Here is a 24,607-nt window from a genome sequence, read left to right on the forward strand (position 1 = left end):
AATCCACAAAAGAAAATATACAAAAACATTAACATTTAGTAAATGTACTTGTCCTTTATCTTTCAGTCTGTTATACACAAAAAATGTTCCACAGTTATGAAATTGATATACTTTTTAAAATAAAAACAAAATCAACTTTGTACTATTCTCTTTTTATGATATCCTTTTTATTATTTCAGTTCAGGGTCAGCAACTTTCATGCACCTCTAGCACCTCTGCTGGAACACTCCATCATCGCAGTTCCTGTTTACACTGAGCATGTGCAAACCTCCCGCAGGAGAGTGGGCCGCACCTCCGTGCACCAATCCTCTTTATTTGTCCTAGGTCTGCAGCCAGACACTCTTGGCCTGTCCTGTCAACGTCGTATGGACGTCATATGGACGTCTTTTTGCAACGGACTGTGGGATACTCCTCGTATCTTGAGTTTGACTACTGTCAGGTGGTATCGACGACGTTGTACGGACGTAGTATGGACGTCTGGCCGGAACGGCGACTAGGCGTCGTGTACGTTTTGGGGTTGGCGTTTACAGAGGTCTGTTTGACGTCGTATGGACGTTGTATGGACGTCCCTGTTGGTTATGTGCTCAGTGAGGCAGATCTGTTGGAAAGATGGTCGTCACTAGAGTCTTTATGCAACTTGAATTGTAGATTTTTGTTATTGAAAATGAAAGTGTGTGATGCAAAAAATCAGCCACAGGTGGTGACATAATTAACAGACCTGAAAAGTTAAATCAACACCAATATACAACAGTTAATTATAAAGAAATATTTGTTGATTATTTAGCAATACTGACTGAAAGTGAGGACTGGTGGGATTTGAACATTGAACCTGCTGAGTGTTATTAGTCCACGTACTATTATATCTCACAGGCTCATTAATAAAGCGTTTTCCAAAGTACTCCAACACTGAGTTTTACACCTCGCCCGCGTAGCGGAGAGTGGGGTGTTGTAGAGGAGGTCTCCCCGAATGCCTGCGTATGTCACAACAGCTTCCCCTTGCAGCCTCTTTGTAAGGGATATGCACTCCAGTGAACAGCATTTATCCATTTAGATAATTTGTTAATATTATAAATGTCATAAATGTTAATACAAATACACAAACATATTTTGTGTTGTATATTTTCGTTTAAATACTGACTTTATTATTTTGATGTGCAAATGTATCGTTTTTGTTTACTTTAGCGGGTACTTTTATTCTGAAGAGCTCGGCCACCGGATGTCTTATATTTGCTGCCTTGACACTGCCGGTCCAGGGCCGCCTCCATGTTTTTTCTGTAATGTTAATGCTAATTCTTGCTAATGCTAATGCTGCACAACTAGACCTAGTCTGCGGTTTTGTTTATGTTGCGCAACCCTGGTGATTATTAATGAATCTGCACTAAGCGGTGAGTCAAAGCTGTGTTTATTATTATTATTGGTCATTGGTTGATAATGTTTGTTGTATTTTATTGAGCTGCTCCCCGGCGTTAGCCACCGTTCGTTAGCATGCTAACATGTCGTTAACAACGATGCATTCTGCTAGCTATGCTAGCGGTAGCTAGCTACTAGCAGTCATGATTCATGACTGCTAGCAGCATCTAGGTTGATTCATGACTCATGAATCAACCTAGATGTTGGTGGACCAAATACAAGCTTCACCATCAGCTCTCTGTTCTACTGCACTCACTGTGCAGCAGCAAACACACAATCAGACCAGTTGTCTGAACGTTGTCATTTGGTTTTTATTTATTTGTGTCGCCAGCATCAACAATGCGAGCATTCAATTCAATTCAAAGGGCTTTATTATTGGCATGAGAAAACATAACGTTTACATTGCCAAAGCAAAAATTAAGTGGAACAATACAATCAAAACAAAGTACGATGTACGATTGAAAGACATAATCTCCAATAAATCGGTTTCCTTTGCAATTACAATTTGTTATCAGAGTCGTAGTATTTGTATTTGTATATTTGTTTGTATTCGTAGTGTTTGTATTTGTATTTGTATTTGTGTTTGTATGGGTGGATTAGTAATTCCATCAACACACTGTTGTAATTACGCTGTCATAATGTCGTTACTTTGGACTTGTTTTTATGTAAAATACTTAGCTTTAAATATTCTTAGTGGCTCCTGGTTGTGTTTCTAAAGTATAAATGTTTATTTGGACTTTGCTACCTAATTTTATTTAAACCGTTTCCCAAATAGTGGGCTGGGAGTCTGGTAGACCTAGAATGCCTGTGATCATTTAATTAACTTCGTAAATTTTCATGTATCATAGGCATAGAACGGTCGCTACTGTCCCTGGTTGAATTCAATTGTGTGCGGCCTGAATGTGATAAATGCTCCGTTTGTACTCACCCATTAAATAATTCCAAAAACGTGGAGGGAAATATGGTCCTCTAGTTTTATATCCATGTGAAAGTTCTGGCACAAAACGTGTATTTAGTAAATTATCTCCACTTTTTCAAGAGATGCACACGGACGTCTTTCTCTCCGGGCGAGGGGGGACTGGAATGATCGATGAACTGATTTTAGACGTCATCACCAATTGACAAGGGAAACACAAAAGTTTGGGTCACACAATTGGCAGGTGGTGTGATTAATTACCCAGCTCCTATCGCAAGGCACCTGCCAATTGTGTGACCCAAACTTTTGTGTTTCCCTTGTCAATTGGTGATGACGTCTAAAATCAGTTCATCGATCATTCCAGTCCCCCCTCGCCCGGAGAGAAAGACGTCCGTGTGCATCTCTTGAAAAAGTGGAGATAATTTACTAAATACACGTTTTGTGCCAGAACTTTCACATGGATATAAAACTAGAGGACCATATTTCCCTCCACGTTTTTGGAATTATTTAATGGGTGAGTACAAACGGAGCATTTATCACATTCAGGCCGCACACAATTGAATTCAACCAGGGACAGTAGCGACCGTTCTATGCCTATGATACATGAAAATTTACGAAGTTAATTAAATGATCACAGGCATTCTAGGTCTAGGAGTCTGGGACCAATGTATGTGTCGCAGACATTTTTTTATGGATCCCTTAACTACATTTTGTTTTTAATTATTATAATTTCAAAACATTTTCATAAAAACATCCCCCAAAAAAATAAAAATAAAAATTCATGAATTAATACCAAACAAAAATATGTTTCTAAGTAATTTCTTGAACAAATAAAAGAGAAATCTAAGAAATTCCATAAATTGGAAAACAAATGTTTCGGAGGTAAACAACGTGGCGCTGTGTTGTGAGCTTGTAGATCGGCTATTTTCACTCATTTGGGCCCCGGGGGAATGTCTTATATCTCTATTGCGTCAAAGGCTAAAAGATTTGGGAACCATTGATAACTACATTGACATTTTCATGTCAGTGGCCCCAATTTGGTATTTGTCCACAAACACTAGGCCTACAAGATTTGTGTTGTTCAAATGTTTCGAAAATACTTTCACGTTTTTCCTCTTATGTAATGAAGATTTATTTTGAAATGAGCAGATCTACAAGCTCACATCGCTGCACTTTGTGAGCTTGTAGATTTGCTATTTTCAAATAATCTATGTATTCTACACTATTCAGAACTATCTATGGAAGCATTTCGACGTGCCAAAAATATCCGATCTACAAGCTTGACTGAGCTTCATAAAAGCAAAGGTCTGAAAGCCTCAATCAGTGATTTCTCCAACTGGTTGGCAGTATTTAGAAGAGCAGCAACATAAGGTTTAGAATACCTAAATGCGTAATTTTACAACATTCTGTGATAATTGTGCAAAAAACAGGCTCCTTTCGCATGTTTTTCCCTAAATCACATGAGATTTTGTTGTGTTGAGATTCCATGTGATTGTTTATCACAGTAACAAATTAATGCATACTGAATACATTGGCCAAATGCTACACAATAGTCTATGAGGCTGGTAAATAATTTTCTAGCCCTAGAACGGCTCTTGTTTCATACAGTATACAGTATTTCACATACATGAGCCATAGAACGGTCCTACTTACTTTCAGTTCGGGTTCCAAATTGGCGGCCTAAATGTGATAAATGCTCCGTTTGTACTCACCCATTAAATAATTCCAAAGACGTGGAGTGAAATATGGTCCTCTAGTTTTATATCCATGTGAAAGTTCTGGCACAAAACGTGTATTTAGTCAATTATCTCCACTTTTTCAAGAGATGCACACGGACGTCTTTCTCTCCGGGCAAAGGGGCCCGGAATGACTGATTTTACGAATACGTCCTGTTTACCGCAGACGTCATCACCAATTGACCAGGGAAACACAAAAGTTTGGGTCACACAATTGGCAGGTGCCTTGCGATAGGTGCTGGGTAATTAATCACACCCGGAGCCGGTTCCAGACGTGCGCAGACGGGGCGGGGAGAGGTCTCTCTACGTCTGCATTTCGGGGGGCGAAGCGTTCGCGCGCTGCGACGCCCCAGCCGGGGGGTAATCACCATTACACCACTGGACTTTCGTAATCTCTATACTATAGTGTGTGTGTGTGTGTGTGTGTGTGTGTGTGTGTGTGTGTGTGTGTGTGTGTGTGTGTGTGTGTGTGTGTGTGTGTGTGTGTGTGTGTGTGTGTGTGTGTGTGTGTGTGTGTGTGTGTGTGTGTGTGTGTGTGTGAAGCAGATGTCTACCAGTCATCTATCCAGTCACGACTCAGCAGCCCTGAGTCAAGACCTGAGCTCTGCTGCCCCCTGGAGGACTGCTGCCTGCATGACTCCCACCTACTGCACCGAGTCAGAGACACAGACAGACTGTGAGTAACACAGTTACACGCCTCTCAGCGCACAATGTATGTGCGGGAGTTGACATTTTTTGCGTTAATGTGTTTTTTCTTTTATGCAGTTATTTTGCCACTCAAAGAGCTAACAGCAGTGCGTTAAAATGCGAAAAGCAAAATCTTCTATCTACAAATGCACCAGTCTCTGTACGTGTGTAACCCACGTAACTCGAGAACTGTTCTCCCCACCGACTTCATAACAGACACGCGCGTTCCACACCCCCAACGGGAGTGCAGTGCCCAGTGTCGAGTCGGTCGCACCCACGGTTGTCAAGAACCGCCACAAAAGGCCTGCCCAGGCCCCATATATGGAGCTGAGCTGTTCTGACATCGCAACACTCCATATTTGGGCATGCCTGACACAGAACTCCATATGTACGTGTGTACATCTGTAATCCACGTTACTCGAAAACTGCCTGACCCAGAACTCCTAGGAATAAAGGGACACAAAGAGACAGATACAGAAATCTCCATATATGGGCATAAAGGGGACACAGACAGATGGGTGGAACGGGTACTCTGACACGGGTACAACGGGTATTGCATAGCCGGGTGGGGCATGGATCTCCAACTTCCAACGTTACCGACTCGGTGCTCTTAACAGCGCTGCCTGTCAGCGTCGCTACCTGTCGGCGTCGCTACCTGTCACGCAAGGCGGCCGTGGGGGGTGTGTTTAGGTCTAAATGCCACGCCTCCATTCCCTTTTGCGGGGGGATTTGAAAGCAGGCCAGTTTGTCACTGAGGAGTTCATTCCAGGCTAAGCTCTGCTACGCTTCCTGTCTATTTGTTTTTCACGGAAATGGTGTGCGACATCGTTTTGTACAGCCCAATGCCTCCCTGCTTGGCACGGACTCGGCATTGAGGATCGGTCCCTCTGTCCCTATGACACACTAGTGTAACGTCCAGGTGGTTTTCTTGTACATCATGGTCGTGGGAAGTATTTGTACATCAAGCAGCCTCAAGCTACACAAACAGGATATAGGATCCTGCCATATGGGCCACATGTAAAAAAACAAAACATTGAGTTCTCTGCTGACATAACCTCTCTCCTCCTTCTAGGTCTCTCACTCCTTCCTGTGTGTAAAGAGGAGGCTTTCCCTGAACAGCAGGACAGGAGTCCCAGTCTGGTCCAGGTGAAACTAGAACCTCCACAGATTAAAGATGAACAGCAGGAGGAGTTACTTCAAAGACCAGAGGAGGCTGCAGGGTCATCGTTGAGAATACTAGCAGTGAAAAGTGAAGATGATGAAAACGGACAGACGGAGCCTCTAGCCAGCACCTCAACTGAACACATGAAAACCCAAGCTTATCTAGAGTGCTGGGTACGATCACAACCAACTGGTGATGACCAGCTCCTCTCTTCACACTGTTCTGAATCTGACATCACTGAGGACAGTAATGACTGGCCTTCACACTGTTCTGAATCTGATGCTGAAGGCAGTGATGAGCGTGTGGCCAGTGAACAGTCAGCTTTAAACACACTGAAATCACACAAGAGACAACCTGTGGAAGGACAAAGATTGTCATTGAGAAACAAGCTGTCCCAGGACCTGAAATCCTCAAAACAAACACCATCCACGAGGACTCATACAGGGGGAAAGTCCTTTGCTTGTCCAATTTGTAACAAAAGCTATACCACTAGTGGAAATGTGAAGAAACACGTGATGATTCATACAGGTGAAAAGCCCTTTGCTTGCACAGTGTGTAACCAAAGCTTTAATCGAGCCGATACTCTGAAAACACACATGAGGACTCATACAGTCGAAAAGCCCTTTTCTTGCACAGTATGTAACCAAAGTTTTAACCGAGCTGGAACTCTGAAAACACACATGAGGAGTCATACAGGTGGAAAGACCTTTGCTTGCACAGTTTGTAGCCAAAGCTTTACCAAATCTGGAAATCTGAAAACACACATGAGGATTCATACAGATGAAAAGCCCTTTGCTTGCACAGTATGTAACCAAAGCTTTAACAGAGTTGATACTCTGAAAACACACTTGAGGATTCATACAGACGAAAAGCCCTTTGCGTGCACAGTTTGTAGTCAAAGCTTTAAACATCCGGGAACTCTGAAAACACACATGTTGAGTCATACAGGTGAAAAGCCTGTTGCTTGTACAGAAGCCGGATATCTGAAAGGACAGATGATGATTAATACAGATGAAAAGTCCTTTACTTGTACAGTTTGCAACAAAAGCTTTACCACTTGTGGAAATATGAAGACACACGTGCTGAGTCATACAGGTGAAAGACCCTTTACTTGTACAGTTTGTAACAAAAGCTTTAGACAAGCTGGACATCTGAAAGGACACATGATGATTCATACAGATGAGAAGCCCTTTGCTTGTACAGTTTGCGACAAAAGCTTTACCACTAGTGGAAATACGAAGACACACATGATGAGTCATACAGGTGAAAGACCCTTTACTTGTACAGTTTGTAACGAAAGCTTTAGTCGTGCTGGACATCTGAAAGGACACATGATGATTCATACAGATGAAAAGCCCTTTGCTTGTACAGTTTGTAGTCAAAGTTTTATCTGTGCTGAAAATCTGAAAGCACACATGATGATTCATTAGATGTAAAAGTCCTTTGCTTGTACAGTTTGATTACAGTTGAAGCTTTTGTTTGTTACAAAGTCTGAAAATACACATGCGGAGGATTCATGATCATCCTGTATTAAAATTGTCTAATGGGACAACGGTGAAGTCCCTGTAAAAGCTCATTCATAGTCTGGATTTTCGGTGCTGAGGTGACCACCTCTCCGATGGTGAGCTGACCAACGCTCCGGTGGTGAGGTGACCACCGGAGCTGAAATAACGTTGAGCGGTGGTGAGTAAAAACAGAGTAGGGCTGGGGCGGTGGCGGTGGTTTGCTCTTCACCGCGGCTCGTGACGTCATGTTGTAGTTCGGTGGTCACCTCACAGACCGAAAATCCAGACTATGAATAACACTTCAAGGCCTATTCATACTCCAGTTTTAGGTGATAAGGTGACCACCAAAAACTACAATATGACGTCACGCCGCAGTGGTAAGCGACTCACCGCTCTCCCAACACATCTGTTCTGTTTTTTGTTTTTACCTACCACCGTTTTGGTGGTCACCTTATCACCCTAAAACTGGAGTATGAATAGGCCTCAACTGGAACCTGGTATACTGTCTGTAACGAGACTTGTGGTATCATGTCTCTATAGCAGTTGTATAAAGTAACTAAGTATATTTACTCAAGTGCAATTTGGAGGTATGTATTGTACTTGAGTATTTCTACTCCACTACATCTCCGAGGCAAACAATTTTACTTTTACTCCACTACATTTATTTGAACACTTTAGTTACTAGTAACTTTGATTATTATTACAAAAGATACATTAAACACTTCAGCCCTATAAATACATTTCAGCCATTTGAAAATGGATGATTTACTGTACAAGCTCACAATGCGCTGGGGTACTTTAAGTACATTTTGATGCCAATACATTTGCTAGTAACAGAGTAGTTCTACATTGCAGTATTGATACTTTTACTTAAGTAAAACAAGTACTTTTTTCACCGGTGCTCTATAGACGTCTCAAGTCCAGCATCAGTAGCTTCCAGTATAAGCATCTGTGTCTTTTTAGATTTTTGCACTGGCTATTCAAAATAGCAGATGTACAGTGACGCGCTGTGAATAGAGGGTATGCGCGTGACATCATCATCAAACCAGGAAGTTATGCAGGAACGCCTACTGAGTGGCAAAATACTACTTTCCTGGCCTTGACAGCCCATACATCCACACAGAAAAATCTGATTGCATTAAACAACGTTAAACAATGATTTAACGATTTATGAAACAACACACAGACGTAAAGGGTGTTCAATAGCACTGATTTATGAAACAACACACAGACGTAAAGGGTGTTCAATAGCACTGATTTATGAAACAACACACAGACGTAAAGGGTGTTCAATAGCACTGATTTATGAAACAACACACAGACGTAAAGGGTGTTCAATAGCACTGATTTATGAAACAACACACGGACGTAAAGGGTGTTCAATAGCACTGATTTATGAAACAACACACAGACATAAAGGGTGTTCAATAGCACTGATTTATGAAACAACACACAGACGTAAAGAGTGTTCAATAGCACTGATTTATGAAACAACACACGGACGTAAAGGGTGTTCAATAGCACTGATTTATGAAACAACACACAGACGTAAAGGGTGTTCAATAGCACTGATTTATGAAACAACACACAGACGTAAAGGGTGTTCAATAGCACTGATTTATGCCAAAAAATAAATCAAAAACTTCAAAAATGGAGTTATGAGTTGTCCTCTCGACAGCAACAATATATTATTTATATTCTGAATTTGTCTTTAAATGTTTTATCTAAATCTAAAGCACTTTGAATTGCAATTGACCTATGAGGCCTCAGACGCAAGCATCCACCTCCAAGTGTGTTGATGTGATGAGACCCTTCCTTAACCCATTTTGACCTGGAAAGATTCTACAAAGTTCTTCTACAGTTTTCTGAAAATCCTGTTTCTATGTCAGTGGTTCTCAAACATTTTCATGTCAAGGACCCCCCAAAAATATATGTATTTGGCCGCCGACCACCATCTGAAAATATGTTGTTCCAGGGACTACCCCCGAAGCAAAGATTTGAGTTAAAAACGTTTGCTCTGAAAGAATATCTTCAAACATTTGGGCCACATTTTCACGATTTTTCAAAAAGTGCCGCGCTACGAGCTTGTAGACAACATAAGCAGTACAACATAATGCTTAAAACGCCAAAAGGGGTTCCCTCCCAAAATGAGTTAATTTGGATGGATTAACCACTTATGCCTGAAATTGATCCACAAGCTCTCAGCATATCGGATCGCACTGTGAGATCATGCATTGTGATCTTGTAGATCTATTTTCTCCATGCAACATTGGTGCATGATGTGTAATAACGCCTGGTGTCTCAAAATATGATTGTTTAATAGCAAGCAGGGTGGCCATGCACTCTAGGACAAATGTATGTTTGTATATGTCTGCCCTTACAAACTAGAAAAGAGTGCTCCTCTTAGCACAGACCTCTCTCTGACAGGCTGGGTGCTCCTCTTAGCACAGACCTCTCTCTGACAGGCTGGGTGCTCCTCTTAGCACAGACCTCTCTCTGACAGGCTGGGTGCTCCTCTTAGCACAGACCTCTCTCTGACAGGCTGGGTGCTCCTCTTAGCACAGACCTCTCTCTGACAGGCTGGGTGCCTTTACTGGCCGGCAGGACACCAGGAATCTGCGGGTGTAGATAGTTCCAAGTAAAGTTTGCTCAATTGTGGCACCCTCTATAGCATGGGGTGCCCAAAAGGTAGCTCGTGATCTACCAATAGATCACAAAGGCTGTGCAGGTAGATCAACATGACATGCCCTAAAAATATATTATTTAAATAAATGATCTGCAACTTGTATTAAGACAGGGCGGGGCCTGTTAGCTCCATAGAGTCTATGGGAACAGAAGAGACTCCTGGCAGAGACAATTAAAAAGAAAAGCAGACATGGGCACGCTGTGGCAGGTGGGCGAGCGTTGCAATTAATCAGATATCTTTCTTGTCCCATGAAAAATGTTTATGGTTTTATTTGTGGTGTTGATGTGAATCTGTTCTGAAGTTATCTGTCTTTTTGTGACCATGCCCCATGTGACCATGCCCCATGTGACCATGCCCCATGCATGTGACCATGCCCCATGCATGTGACCATGCCCCATGCATGTGACCATGCCCCATGCATGCCCATGATAGTGTGATGTCACTATCTCACTGTCTTTTTTCATTGCCACATTTGAATGTCAAGGTTTCAGCCTCCAGGAAGAAACCTTAAATACAAAGGGAAGACATCATTGCACATAACAGCCACACCAAGAGGTCTAATGAAGTACTGTCACCTCATAAACACATGAAAAACTGGGGGAAATCACGGCACCCCATCTTTAAATGTGTCAGTGATTTCTAGGGGTGCACGATTATGGCATTATGACCGATATCCGATCTCTGATTATTTGCAGGGTCATATCTGCCGATACCAATTCTGACTTTATTCCGATATTATACTGAGGACCACAATGGAAACAAGACTAGGCCCTCCTAGGGGCTTGGCCCAAAGCCTGTTCATAAAGTATTCAATGATCAATCAATAAATAGCAGACTCTTTTCCAAGAGTCTGTTTTCACAACTGAAATCTTTTTGCAGGTGAAAACCGATTGAATAATCTGTATTATTTTGAGACTGTTCTGATACCGATATGGCATTTTTATTGGCCGATATGGCCTATTCCCATTATGCTACTGATTAATCGTACATCCCTAGTGATTTCTCTGTATATTTAAGTCATTATTTGTCATATCTTACGAAGCCTAAAAGGCAAAAAGAGAGCTGAATCCAGAAGGCAAAGCTCTCTGTCTACCAAGCAATCTTCGTTCCAACTCTCACCAGCTTAGGTGGTTCGTGCATCTGGTTAGGAATCCCTCTCGAGCGTCTCCCTAGGTAGGTCCTCGAGGCACGTCCCACTGGGAGGAGACCCCGGGGCAGACCAAGGATGCGATGGAGGGATTACATCGACGGACTCACTGGCCTGCCCTTGATACGCCTCGGGATCCCCCAGGAGGAAGTTACTAATGTTGCTCTGGAGAGGGAAGTCTGGAGCTCTCTGGAGGAGCTGTTGCCCCCGCGACCCGACTACGGATAAGCGGTTGAAGATGGATGGATGGAAGCCTAAAAGGCAAACAGAAATACTAATTATCTTTGTAACAATTAGTCGTCAACCTAAATTTGTAATCGTCAACAGCCCTGACAATGACTGTATATGGTTATGGGTTTCTGTGTGTGCGTTCCAGGGTTTCTATGAGTAGGTAGGCCAGTACTCTGGACCTTCGGTACCCTGACAACACGGTGGATTCGCTGACCAACAACCACTTCAATCAGCTGTTCAGCGGCTCAGAGATCGTGGTGGCCGGACCACTGAGTGACAACGACATCGATAACTTCATGGTGGAGGTGTTCGCCAAGGGAGTGAGACAGACAGAGGAGTTCACTGCAGTCTCTTTAGCTGAGAAAGCACAGTATCGCTCACCCATTTACCAGTGGTGGGAACACGAACAGTACTCAAATGTTTTACTTGAGTAAAAAGTATCGATACTGCAGTGTAGAAATACTCAGATCTACAAGCTCACAATGTGTCGCAAATTTCAAATGGATGTCCCGATCACGCTTTTTTGCTCCCAATCTGATATCACAATAGTACAATATCCCAAATCACAGACAATTTCCAGTCTAATATCATATGGATATAATATTGATACTAGGGATGTCCTGATCGCGTTTATTGGCTCCTGATCCGATTCCGATCATTTGAAAATGACGTGATCGGCCCCGATTTCTGATCACTTGATCCGATCGGGACAACCCTATAGCTGACATGTATATAGGGCTGAAGTGGTTAATGTGTTTTGTAGTAATAATAATAAAAATCGACAAAGTACAGTAACTACAGTTTTCAAATAAATTGAGTGGAGTAAAAGTGCAATCTTTTAATCTGAGATGTAGTGGAAGTTAAAGTATGCATGGTCTTGATGTGGTGTTAAAAGTGTAGGGAAACGCTGGCTCTGAAGTTTCTGAACCAATCAGAGTGTCGCATCCCTCCAGGCTATGGGTCCTCAAAGTCTGTGACTTACTGACTTCCTGCACGTGCAGTTTCGTTTGTAAACAAAGTGACAGAGAGACGTGGGGCAAAGCCAGGGATTATTTCGAACCTATACACAACCCATATACATATTTTAGCGTGATGATTAAGTTTAAAACGAGTAATACACTGTCTGGATGTCATCTTGAATGAGATTAAAAACGGAGTAGTTCTTTAATCAAAACCAGCTGTGAAGGAGGACAATGAAGCATGAGAATCAAACTGGTGAGCTTCATTTTTATTGGCTTTTATTGATGTGGGCCACACGTCATCACGCAGCAGTTTTCGTTTTCAGGAAGTAATTAAAAAAGCACACCCGTGTGAACTGAGTGGTGCAAGGTCTTATATAGCCTGATCAGCTGTGGTCTGACGTAATGTCAGTGACCATAGAAACCATGCTCACCTGTACGTGTACACACATACATAGACACATATAGATACAGACAAAGCTGGTTGTTGGAGTGGTTTGCACCACTCAAAAAGTGTATGGACTTTTGATATAAAAACACACAAAAATGAGAATTTACCCATTCGTTTGGCATCCATTGTTAGGTATGCCCATATGATGACCACAGATATGATCTAAAAGTGTGAAAAACGTATTTTTCATTTCACTACACCCTTAAACCGTCGTTTCCTCTTCCTCCAGTCTCGGGACGACTTCCAGGTAGAGGGCCAGGCGACCGCTGTAGAGCGTTATCTACCCAGAGAAGGAGTACATATTTGGGGACTTCACTGAACGCGTGTGGGCCTACATTCACCATCCAACAGCTGCTGGAGCAGAGGTCTGTTTGAACTTCCTCTATAAGACCACGTTGATGTCGGTGATGAAATGGCAGTTTTGGAAAGAATCTTACCCTCAAAGCCTAATAGAATCACTTAAAGATGTATGTGACTATATGGAGTTAACATTACTCTAGTAGACCCCCAGGTGTGGTGGTTATATGCAAATAATGTCTTCCATGTGTATTTTTGGTTTCTTCCTGAAAGCATTTGAGTCAAAATAGCCTAATCGAAATACACCAATTTAGTGACACACTAAAATCAGACCTTCCCCTTATTATCATACAGCTGTGGGTGCGGCTTCAGTTCAGGTGGGTGGTGCTACGGTGAAAAGCAGTAAACCGCTGGGTGTGGCCACATCAAAACATATTTTTTGTACTTTCTGCAGTGGCGTGCACAGACATTTAGAGGGGCAGGTGCTCAAATGAAACCGTGGAACCGGCCCGTTGCCTTTAAATAGTGTGAGATTTATAGATTTTGGGGCCTAAATAATATATTAGAAGCTTTTTATCAAGAATTGATCAATGTCACCACCATGGTCCACATACTGTACACCGTACACCGTATGTACGCCCTTTTATTTCAAAATGGCACATTGCTGTCCAGAGGGAAAAGGGCAGGGGGTGCTCCTCTAGTGTCTATCTGTGCACGCCACTGACTTTCTGTACACGTTTTGGGGGAAAAAACTCTTCCTCCTAGTATAATCATAATACCTGATGATCATGTTTACCCCAAAATAGGGACGGACGCCACATGGTTAAATTGAGCATGTAAAGTGAATCGTCCTCCATTCAGCTGACAACAGTAACATCAGAGGGCCACAAACCTTACAGAAATGCATGTACCAGTATGTACAGTCAGTCTCCAGTATGTACAGTATGTACAGTCAGTCTCCAGTATGTACAGTATGTACAGTCAGTCTCCAGTATGTACAGTATGTACAGTCAGTCTCCAGTATGTACAGTATGTACAGTCAGTCTCCAGTATGTACAGTATGTACAGTCAGTCTCCAGTAGCAGGCTAGTCTAATGCATGTACAGTCAGTCTCCAGTATGTACAGTATGTACAGTCAGTCTCCAGTATGTACAGTCAGTCTCCAGTATGTACAGTATGTACAGTCAGTCTCCAGTATGTACAGTATGTACAGTCAGTCTCCAGTATGTACAGTATGTACAGTCAGTCTCCAGTAGCAGGCTAGCCTACTCTAAATGCATGTACAGTCAGTCTCTAGTAGCAGGCTAGTAAATGCATGTACAGTCAGTCTCTAGTAGCAGGCTAGTAAATGCATGTACAGTCAGTCTCCAGTAGCAGGCTAGCCTAATGCATGTACAGTCAGTCTCCAGTAGCAGGCTAGCCTAATGCATGTACAGTCAGTCTCCAGTAGCAGGCTAGTAAATGCATGTACAGTCAGTCTCCAGTAGCAGGCTAGTAAATGCATGTACAGTCAGTCTCCAGTAGCAGGCTAGTAAATGCATGTACAGTCAGTCTCCAGTAGCAGGCTAGTAAATGCATGTACAGTCAGTCTCTAGTAGCAGGCTAGCCTAATGCATGTACAGTCAGTCTCCAGTAGCAGGCTAGTAAATGCATGTACAGTCAGTCTCCAGTAGCAGGCTAGCCTAATGCATGTACAGTCAGTCTCCAGTAGCAGGCTAGTAATGCATGTACAGTCAGTCTCCAGTAGCAGGCTAGCCTAATGCATGTACAGTCAGTCTCCAGTAGCAGGCTAGTAAATGCATGTACAGTCAGTCTCCAGTAGCAGGCTAGTAAATGCATGTACAGTCAGTCTCCAGTAGCAGGCTAGCCTAATGCATGTACAGTCAGTCTCCAGTAGCAGGCTAGCCTAATGCATGTACAGTCAGTCTCCATTAGCAGGCTAGCCTACTCTGTGCGTCTACATTTGAAGCTGGCACTGGCTGCAGATTTTGTTTGCGGAGTTGTTTGAAGAACGGCCACAAACACAGCCAGAGGCTGCAGGAGGAAGAGGAAGCATTAAACTGGATAATGCCTACGTTGAATTCAAAGTGCCGACTATTGGATGTTACCTAGAAAACACATGGGCTCAATAATAACATGGAAAACACAGCAGGCACGGGTTTGAGGAGATAAATGGACACAGAGAGGAAGTGAATATATGAATAAATAAGATCGGGCATTTTGAGGAAAGAGGGAGACGGCTTTAGGATTCTCCTTTTTTAATGTGAACATGCAGGGACTTTGTGTTCTTTGTGTGAGTTAGATCTTGTTTACTTTAAGTAGCATTATCTTAATTAACCAGACAGATTGATGTGTTTCATAGACATACAGCCGTTATATTCCAATCTGCTAAATGGAGCATTATTGTGAGAGTTCAGGCAGGAACAGCAGTCAGGGTCAGGTGTAGAGTTATTGTTCCAGGGTCAGGTGTAGAGTTGTTCCAATAGCGGTATCGGAAATGCTGCCGATACTGTAGGGCGTCTGACTGTGGCTCAGGAGGTAGAGCAGCTCGTCCAATGATCCCTGTAGTCCACTGGGTCGGCGGTTCGAATCCAGGCTCCTCCTGTCCTGTCCACATGTCGAAGTGTCCTTGGGTGAGGACGCTGGCGTCGACTGTTCGCCGCTTTACCTCCCAATGTATGAATGAATGAACCATTGTAAAACGCGTTAAAGTGCTATAAAAATGCAATTCATTACTGTCTTTGGCAGCGTGCGGTCTGCGCCTCGCTCTCCAGGTTCCTGTTGACGAGCAGGAAGCGGGGGACTCTCGAGGAAGAAGGGCGACAGGGCGAACTGCAGCAGCGCGGGGACGGCGGTGGCGCCGAGTAGCGACGGCCACAGGGTGGCATTGCCCATGAGAGGCTCCAAGCCCAACACCATGAGCGACAACGATGCCCCTATGACGATGGCCAGCTGGTGAACGCTTCCCAGACGTACATTTTCCCTTCATTGTCAATGGCGTTTTTAAAACAAACATTGAACAACTAAAAACAAACATTAAACCTGTGTAGCGCCCCTCAAAAATCAAATGATTTCCATCTATTCAAAAAATTAAATTTGCTGCTTGTAAATTTGCTATTTTTCACTAGTTTTGGTCCCGGGCCAAAGTAATTTCTTTTTTTGGGTCTCAAGCTAAAACGTTTCGGAACCACTATGATGTCAATGAAAAAGAAATCCCTTTCTGGCCAAAAAGTGCATTGTATATGTGTGGTGGGGGGCTCAGAGTGTGGCCACTAAGGAAAGTAGGCTTTCTAATAACACAAGCCGTCTTTGTATTGGTGAGTAGGTAAAACGTTATTTTTATTTTCGCTACAGACGAGAGGCTGGTCTGCATTTCATGCGAGAGCGCAGGAAGAGAAGAGTAACATAGCTCTAATGAAGGCATTAGAGCTATGGGCCAGAGCTAATGCAGGGAGAAGAGTAACAGAGCTCTAATGAAGGCATTAGAGCTATGGGCCAGAGCTAATGCAGAGAGAAGAGTAACAGAGCTCTAATGAAGGCATTAGAGCTATGGGCCAGAGCTAATGCAGAGAGAAGAGTAACAGAGCTCTAATGAAGGCATTAGAGCTATGGGCCAGAGCTAATGCAGAGAGAAGAGTAACATAGCTCTAATGAAGGCATTAGAGCTATGGACCAGATCTAATGCAGAGAGAAGAGTAACATAGCTCTAATGAAGGCATTAGAGCTATGGGCCAGAGCTAATGCAGAGAGAAGAGTAACATAGCTCTAATGAAGGCATTAGAGCTATGGGCCAGAGCTAATGCAGGGAGAAGAGTAACATGGCTCTAATGAAGGCATTAGAGCTATGGACCAGAGCTAATGCAGAGAGAAGAGTGACATAGCTCTAATGAAGGCATTAGAGCTATGGACCAGAGCTAATGCAGAGAGAAGAGTAACATAGCTGAGCTCTAATGAAGGCATTAGAGCTATGGGCCAGAGCTAATGCAGAGAGAAGAGTAACAGAGCTCTAATGAAGGCATTAGAGCTATGGACCAGAGCTAATGCAGAGAGAAGAGGAACATAGCTCTAATGAAGGCATTAGAGCTATGGACCAGAGCTAATGCAGAGAGAAGAGTAACATAGCTCTAATGAAGGCATTAGAGCTATGGGCCAGAGCTAATGCAGAGAGAAGAGTAACATAGCTCTAATGAAGGCATTAGAGCTATGGACCAGAGCTAATGCAGAGAGACGAGTAACAGAGCTCTAATGAAGGCATTAGAGCTATGGACCAGATCTAATGCAGAGAGAAGAGTAACAGCTCTAATGAAGGCATTAGAGCTATGGGCCAGAGCTAATGCAGAGAGAAGAGTAACAGAGCTCTAATGAAGGCATTAGAGCTATGGGTCAGAGCTAATGCAGAGAGAAGAGTAACATAGCTCTAATGAAGGCATTAGAGCTATGGACCAGAGCTAATGCAGAGAGAAGAGTAACATAGCTCTAATGAAGGCATTAGAGCTATGGGCCAGAGCTAATGCAGAGAGAAGAGTAACATAGCTCTAATGAAGGCATTAGAGCTATGGACCAGAGCTAATGCAGAGAGAAGAGGAACAGAGCTCTAATGAAGGCATTAGAGCTATGGACCAGAGCTAATGCAGAGAGAAGAGTAACAGAGCTCTAATGAAGGCATTAGAGCTATGGGTCAGAGCTAATGCAGAGAGAAGAGTAACATAGCTCTAATGAAGGCATTAGAGCTATGGGCCAGAGCTAATGCAGAGAGAAGAGTAACAGAGCTCTAATGAAGGCATTAGAGCTATGGGCCAGAGCTAATGCAGAGTAACATAGCTCTAATGAAGGCATTAGAGCTATGGACCAGATCTAATGCAGAGAGAAGAGTAACATAGCTCTAATGAAGGCATTAGAGCTATGGGCCAGAGCTAATGCAGAGAGAAGAGTAACAGAGCTCTAATGAAGGCATTAGAGCTATGGGCCAGAGCTAATGCAGGCCTATCTGGGTTATAGTCTCCCTGCCGCTCATGGCCTGCTTGGTACAACTGTCGACACCAGGGGGCAGGATTGTGCTATTTATATCAGGCCAGGAAGTGGGATATAGGCTACAGTATGCTGCACATGCAAAACATAACAGGCTATTGTTGTTGTGCTATGAATTAAGATTAAGGGATAGATTTGACTTTAAAGTATTATCATGACAAAATGGCTACCAAGGCAGAAGAACAATGATTTATTGTGTAAAATGGGTATTTTATTTGTATTTTTTGTCCAGGTCAGTTTTACCATGGGGTTGAGTTTGAGGTGGGAGAGCTGCGTCCAGGACAGGTGGTCCCTGAAAGTGAAAGCCCAGATGACAGAGGACAGGAGATCAATGTGACCAGGTACCATAGTGTTGATTTTTAGTTGTAGTCATAGTCTATTGATAAAATTGTATTTAAATGTAGTCATATTTTGCTCATCTGAAATGTTTTGGTTGACTAAATATCTACAGTTGATTTAGTGGACTAAAATGTATTTTGACAGACCTTGATGGAGTCGTAATGGCTGATTTTTACACTTGGTTGCATGCTGAAAATAGCCGAAGTTCACAGCTTGTAGATCTGCTATTTTCAGCCAAACATAAAATGACTGGATCTCTTCTCCACTAGTCTCTCCTTAACATTTTAGTCTAGTTTTTTTTATTTACAAAATTGACAATACATTTAGTTACTTAGTTTTAGTCATCGTAGCTTGAAAGAGCATTCAAAGAGTAAAAATAAAAGAAAATAGTAACATATGTGCATGTTTTCCCTGTAGTAGCAAAGTTAGGTAAACTTAGGTAAACTTTATCGCCCCATGAGGCAGATTAAGTCTGACTCCTCTCAATTGTGGGATGACTTCACGGCTGAAGTGGTGACGAGCCAACCAGATTCATCTGGAACCAGGCTATGACCAACCAGGGCCCAGTCCCAGTATGCAAATATGGGGCGGGACATTGCGGGAAAAAAATCTTAACACTGAGGGACGAGACTAATATCCACGCAGTGATATTATATTAGTATCGCTACGCTACCCCGACACAGAGGCTAGTGTCGGGGGACCCTCGGTGTTCTTGAGGGGGTTCCAGGGGGGTCCCCAGCTAAATGAGGAACCATTTCATATCTTTTTCATACAGCTATACTGCCCTACAAAGCCAAAGTTAGTATCTACAAGAAAGAATATGGCTGATAATGGTTTTAAAAGTGTTTCAACTGTTCAGCCAAACGAGATATCGGCAAATAATTGATATTACGCTAATTGTAAATATGTTCTTAAGGTCATTGTTTATCCCCCAAAATCACAAAGGGTAATTTGACCTTTGGGATACGCACATACGTCGGTGTGTCCAAAAACACAGTTACTGCACTTTGTCTTTGTTGGACAGCATACGCTGTTCTACATGATGACGTTGTGAGCTGGTAGGCATTTTCAATAGAGGATATGGGCATGCATAAAGTGAGTGAGTGTCAAATCAAGTGGCAAAGTTAGTGGCAAAGTGAGTTTAACGTGATCAGAAAGGCGTGTTTTAGGTGTTCCTGCATAACCTACAGTACAGGTATGATGATGTCACACCCATACCCTCTATACATTTTGATTTTAGAACAATCTGAATTTGTTTTACACAATTATTATTCTGAATACAATAAAAGCACTCTTATAGAGGTGCTTTTCTAATTCTAAGTTGGTGGTAGACAAGTCATGATTAATTAACCCATTTTGGTGTTTTAAACTTTATGTTGTAATTTAGCTATTGAAAAATAGCAGATCTACAAGCTCATAGCGTGCCACCGAGTGGCACGCTACGAGCTTGTAGGTCTGCTATTTTTGAAAAATCGTGAAAATATTTATTTCAGAAAACTGGAGGATTTAGAAGATTCTTTTTAAATTTCGACGTCAGGCCTAAATGGGTTAAAAACAAAATAGAATTATTACACTCTTCTCTTCTAGGACCTTCCTATATTCAACAGACACTAGCAGAGGGACTTCCACTGCAGGGACGCGTAAAGAATGGAGAAGATATCTCCTGCTGCTTCATTCCCAGTGATGGAACGGGCCTCGTCGATGGAGATGCCTCAGCCTGCATCGTGTTAGGCCTGTTCAACACAATCTGAAGATGCGTTCAGGCCTGTTCAACACAATCTGAAGGTGCGTTCAGGCCTGTTCAACACAATCTGAAGGTGCGTTCAAACCTGGAGATGTAGATTTGTTTCCAGTCGCTTAGTAAAAACAATAACAAGAAACATTAGGTGAAACAAACGCTGACTCCGTTGTGCATCTTTCCTGCTCTCCAGTTTGCTCATAACATTAGCCGGTGTTATCAGGCACTCCGCTCCGCTGCTGTGTTTATATATGTCTGTGGTTGCAGAGTGTGGTGTCTGGCTGATTGGCTGTCGGGACGCGATGTGTGGAGTCTGGGCGGAAATAGCCAATCTACACGTTCACAATGTGAGCGACACAGCTTGTAGTCTTTTACCGTTTTCCACCAGTGGGGTCGCTCTGCGATGTATACTCTGAGGAGTATACATTTCTTCTTTTATTGCCTTCATTAATTTAGAATTCAATTAGTGCCATCGATATTTCCTGTACTTGCACTGTAATTCAAGCATTTTATTCCCTCCCCCTTAAATCACGCATGGGCAATTCTCTGTGTTTATATGCCTCCATGCATTGACCCTAAACTGTGTGTGTGTGTGTGTGTGTGTGTGTGTGTGTGTGTGTGTGTGTGTGTGTGTGTGTGTGTGTGTGTGTGTGTGTGTGTGTGTGTGTGTGTGTGTGTGTGTGTGTGTGTGTGTGTGTGTGTGTGTGTGTGTGTGTGTGTGTGTGTGTGTGTGTGCGTATGTCCGTGTGTGTGCGTATGTCCGTGTGTGTGTGTGTGTGCGTGTGCGTGCGTGCCTGCATGTGTGTGTGAACCTCCTGTTCTGCAACAGCTTCCCAGATCTTATTACATGGCTATGGTGTGTGTGCTAATAGACGCAGGGCAGGCGTGTTGACCCCAGTCATGTCGGAAGTTCAGGAGTTGAGAGGGATTTTCTTAAGGGGATCTTTTAGAAGTGTGCGTGCGTGCGTGCGTGTGCATGTGCGCATGCGCGTGTGTGTCTGTGCATGTGTGTGTGTGCGACTGTGCGTGTGTTTGTGTAAGCTCTGCTGATTCACACCAGATGTGCGCGGCTCAGAGTGTCTGTGATGCTTTCTGAGAGGCCCCACTGTACTCCGTGAGGCTCCTCCGTGTGCTTCGTTGAAAACACACAAGCAAAACTTCACACATTGCAGGCCTGACATTAATAAACCGCCGTTCATCTCGTCTCTCTGCCCAGCCTCACGGAGAGGTCAGCAGCATCAGGTCAACCACAGAGAACACACAGGACTGCCCTAGAGGAGTTGTGAAACCAGGCGCTTTTTTTTGTGCCAAAACCACCAGACACCACCAAGGAAACCTCTTTGAGACTGCCGTAGTCCTTTGTTCCGGCACGAGGGGGCAGCAGAGGACTGTTAAAGAGAGTCCAACAAACGGTTGGTTCCCAGAATACATCTGTCTGTGATGATTAGGTATATATACTGCAATCTGAGAACCCATCGTCAAAAAAAACATCCATTAAAAAATCCATATGTTGTGGGCTTGTAGTTCTGCTAATTTCACTATTTTGACTTTTCACATTTGCCCAAACGTTCAATCTCTTTTTTTGGGGTCTCGACCTGAAAAGTTTGGGAATGGGAACCACTGTTGTAGTTCATATAATTTGACCCAGTTCGGTTTGAGACTTTATTTTTATTTATATATATATATATATTTTCTTTTGCATTTTTATGTATTGTGGATTTGTAGTAAACAATATGATAATAATCCTTACCAAGTATCACATACTGTAGTAGTTTATCTTTATTTGTTTTTAGATCTGGCCCAGATTTAGTAACCCTCCCTAATAAAAAGGATGGCTATATGTGTGTGTATGACACATGCATGTCCATATATTACCTATATACCTATTACTATACTTAAATATATATATATATATATATATATATATATATATATATGTAATATTATTACTTGACATATTACTCCCTGACAAAAATAACTACGGTAGTTACTATTACTTTACTTTTTGTACAGTAATTGCATCTTTTGTCCCCAAAGTCTACCCAGTTTGTTCAGGACGGTTTCAGGCCCGACCTTCTGCATCCCATAATCCAGGGGTTCTCAACGTCAATGGCAATGACTCGGGACCCCCGCCCCGCCCCCTCCCGACCCCCAATATAAATGGACTGCTACAATAACCTTAATAATAGAGACAATACACCATAAATAAATACTGAAACCAGATATAATCATTAGGGAAGGTGTATTATGTGTACACATATCACATGTACTATGTGTACTATATGTAAACTCTTCATTTCCATTTTTTTTTAATGATTTGGGGACCCCCCAAAATAATTTGGCGACCCCCCGAGGGGTCGCGACTCGCGACCCACGGGTTGAGAACCCCTGCGATAATTCACACGTACAGACGAGTGCACATCGTTTCCGTATCCACTCTAGAGTCCAGAGATCTAGAGTGGATCTGCAGCCTGCAAAGCAACTCCATCCCAACCCAGTCTACCATTTATAAATAAACACTCCAGTCCACTAAAGGCTCGTGAAATAGTATCCAAGTTACTTTTGGAAAATATGATACGATACGAAACAACTTTATTGTCAGCTTGCACTGAAATTAGTTTTGTGTCCATGACGTCACCGTTCAAGAAACAGACAATACATTACAAACAGGTAGACATTACAGCAGGGGTTCTCAACGTTTTTGGCCGGGGACCCCGGAAATACTTTGTCAATGTCTCGGGACCCCCTCTTGACCCCCAATATAAATTGACTGCTACAATAACCTTAATAATAGAGACAATACATCATAAATAAATACTGAAACCAGATATAATCATTAGGGAAGGTGTATGCATGTACTATGTGTACTATATGTAAACTCCTCATTTCCATTGTCCAGCCATTCAGTTGCAAAAAATAATAATGATAATAATTTGGGGACCCCCCGAAATAATTTGACGACACCCCGAGGGATCGCGACCCACGTGTTGAGAACCCCTGCATTACAGGACAGAAATCACAGAATCACAGGAACGAGAACATATCCACTGGTTTAATGATTTTGGTTTAAAAGCAAGACAGACTGATGTACAAAAGAGTTCTTTAGTTGATATTCATCATTTAAAACATGTAAGTAATAGTAACATAATATTAGTAATAGCCTATTATTAATCAAAATGTGAAAGTAAGTATAGTAGTTATATTACTAGGTAGGTAATAATATTAAATGACTTTAGTTACTTTCGAACACGGTCTCTATATATTAAATTTAAAAACAGCTCAGTCAGATCATATAGGTGTTGTGTTCTCAGAGAGGTTTATATACAGGGATCTTGTTCCTTTAACACTCTGATTGTTAGATGTGTTAAATTAACATTTGACCCGTTTGTGAACAAACTTTCCCACAGAATCGTTTCGCATGCACACACACTCGTGCACACATGCATGCTTGTATCACACACACACACACACACACACACACACACACACAGTACTGTATGTCCATGCCCTACTTTCCCTCCCCTCCCAGGTCTCACCCAACGCCCACCTCCCCCCCCCCCCCTAGCTCGCGTCTGGCTCGCCGCTCCGGTGTATCTTTTGTCCCCGTGTGAATATTTCACATTACTGCTGCCGCTGGTGCGTGATGCGGAGCGAGGACTGAGCAGCTCATTGTGCGTTATACCTACGCGGTGTGTGTGTGTGTGGGTGGCAGCGGTATGCGGGGCCCGTTTGGCGTGTGGTGTGTCGTGACACGCGTGTGGCCACTGACGCCAGCCAGACGGCTGCCCCGCTCCGCTCCGCCCCGCCTGTCTGTCTGTCTGTCTGTCTGTCTGTCTGTCTGTCTGTCTGTCTGTCTGTCTGTCTGTCTGTCTGTCTGTCTGTCTGTCTGTCTGTCTGTCTGTCTGTCTGTCGGTGCTATATGTGCTATATGTGGTCCTGTTTGGTTACACCTGACCGCCGCTGACATAGCTATAGCCCCCCCACACACACACTCTGCTGGGGGGGGGAGATCACACACAGTAGTCTAGCAGCCAGGCTAAATGTTCTCCCTGCAGACCTTTTTTGGGGGGGGAGGACGGTATAGTCTGGATGGTGCATGGTTGCCTTTGAAGTTGTCTTACACAACATCTTAGTTATTTTTGTGTGTGTGTGTGTTTGTGTGTGTGTGTGTGTGTGTGTGCGCGCACGTGTGCGTGTGCGTGTACGTGTGCGTGCGTGTGCGTGCGTATGTGTCGTGTCGTGTGTATGTGGTCTTGGCTCATGGTGGTGGTGCGCCGACTTTGTTCTAATTAACTCTATTTGAACCTTCAGGTTT

General features: G+C 43.0%; 1 protein-coding gene across 3 annotated transcripts; it reads left to right on the forward strand.

Annotated features, from left to right (window-relative positions):
• The first annotated feature begins 359 nt into the window (after positions 1-359).
• LOC306927736 (uncharacterized protein) lies at positions 360-20,803 on the forward strand. 3 transcript variants are annotated; one of them, XM_079507579.1, is made up of 7 exons: positions 360-532; positions 4,609-4,738; positions 5,822-6,439; positions 13,120-13,255; positions 15,936-16,142; positions 18,448-18,556; positions 20,142-20,803. In XM_079507579.1, the coding sequence occupies exons 1-5, from the start codon at positions 377-379 to the stop codon at positions 15,970-15,972; spliced, it is 1,077 nt and encodes a 358-aa protein (XP_079363705.1). In that variant the 5' UTR covers positions 360-376; the 3' UTR covers positions 15,973-16,142; positions 18,448-18,556; positions 20,142-20,803. The 3 variants fall into 3 exon arrangements, 1 of the variants encoding a protein (XP_079363705.1); XR_013790569.1 differs by lacking the exons at positions 18,448-18,556; positions 20,142-20,803 and having other exon boundaries at positions 5,822-7,006; positions 15,936-16,394; XR_013790570.1 differs by lacking the exons at positions 360-532; positions 18,448-18,556; positions 20,142-20,803 and adding an exon at positions 1,257-1,385 and having other exon boundaries at positions 5,822-7,006; positions 15,936-16,394.
• Positions 20,804-24,607: the final 3,804 nt, after the last annotated feature.

The sequence above is a fragment of the Electrona antarctica genome (genome assembly GCF_951216825.1).
Source record: "Electrona antarctica genome assembly, chromosome: 8".
Classification (NCBI taxonomy): Eukaryota; Metazoa; Chordata; class Actinopteri; order Myctophiformes; family Myctophidae; genus Electrona; species Electrona antarctica.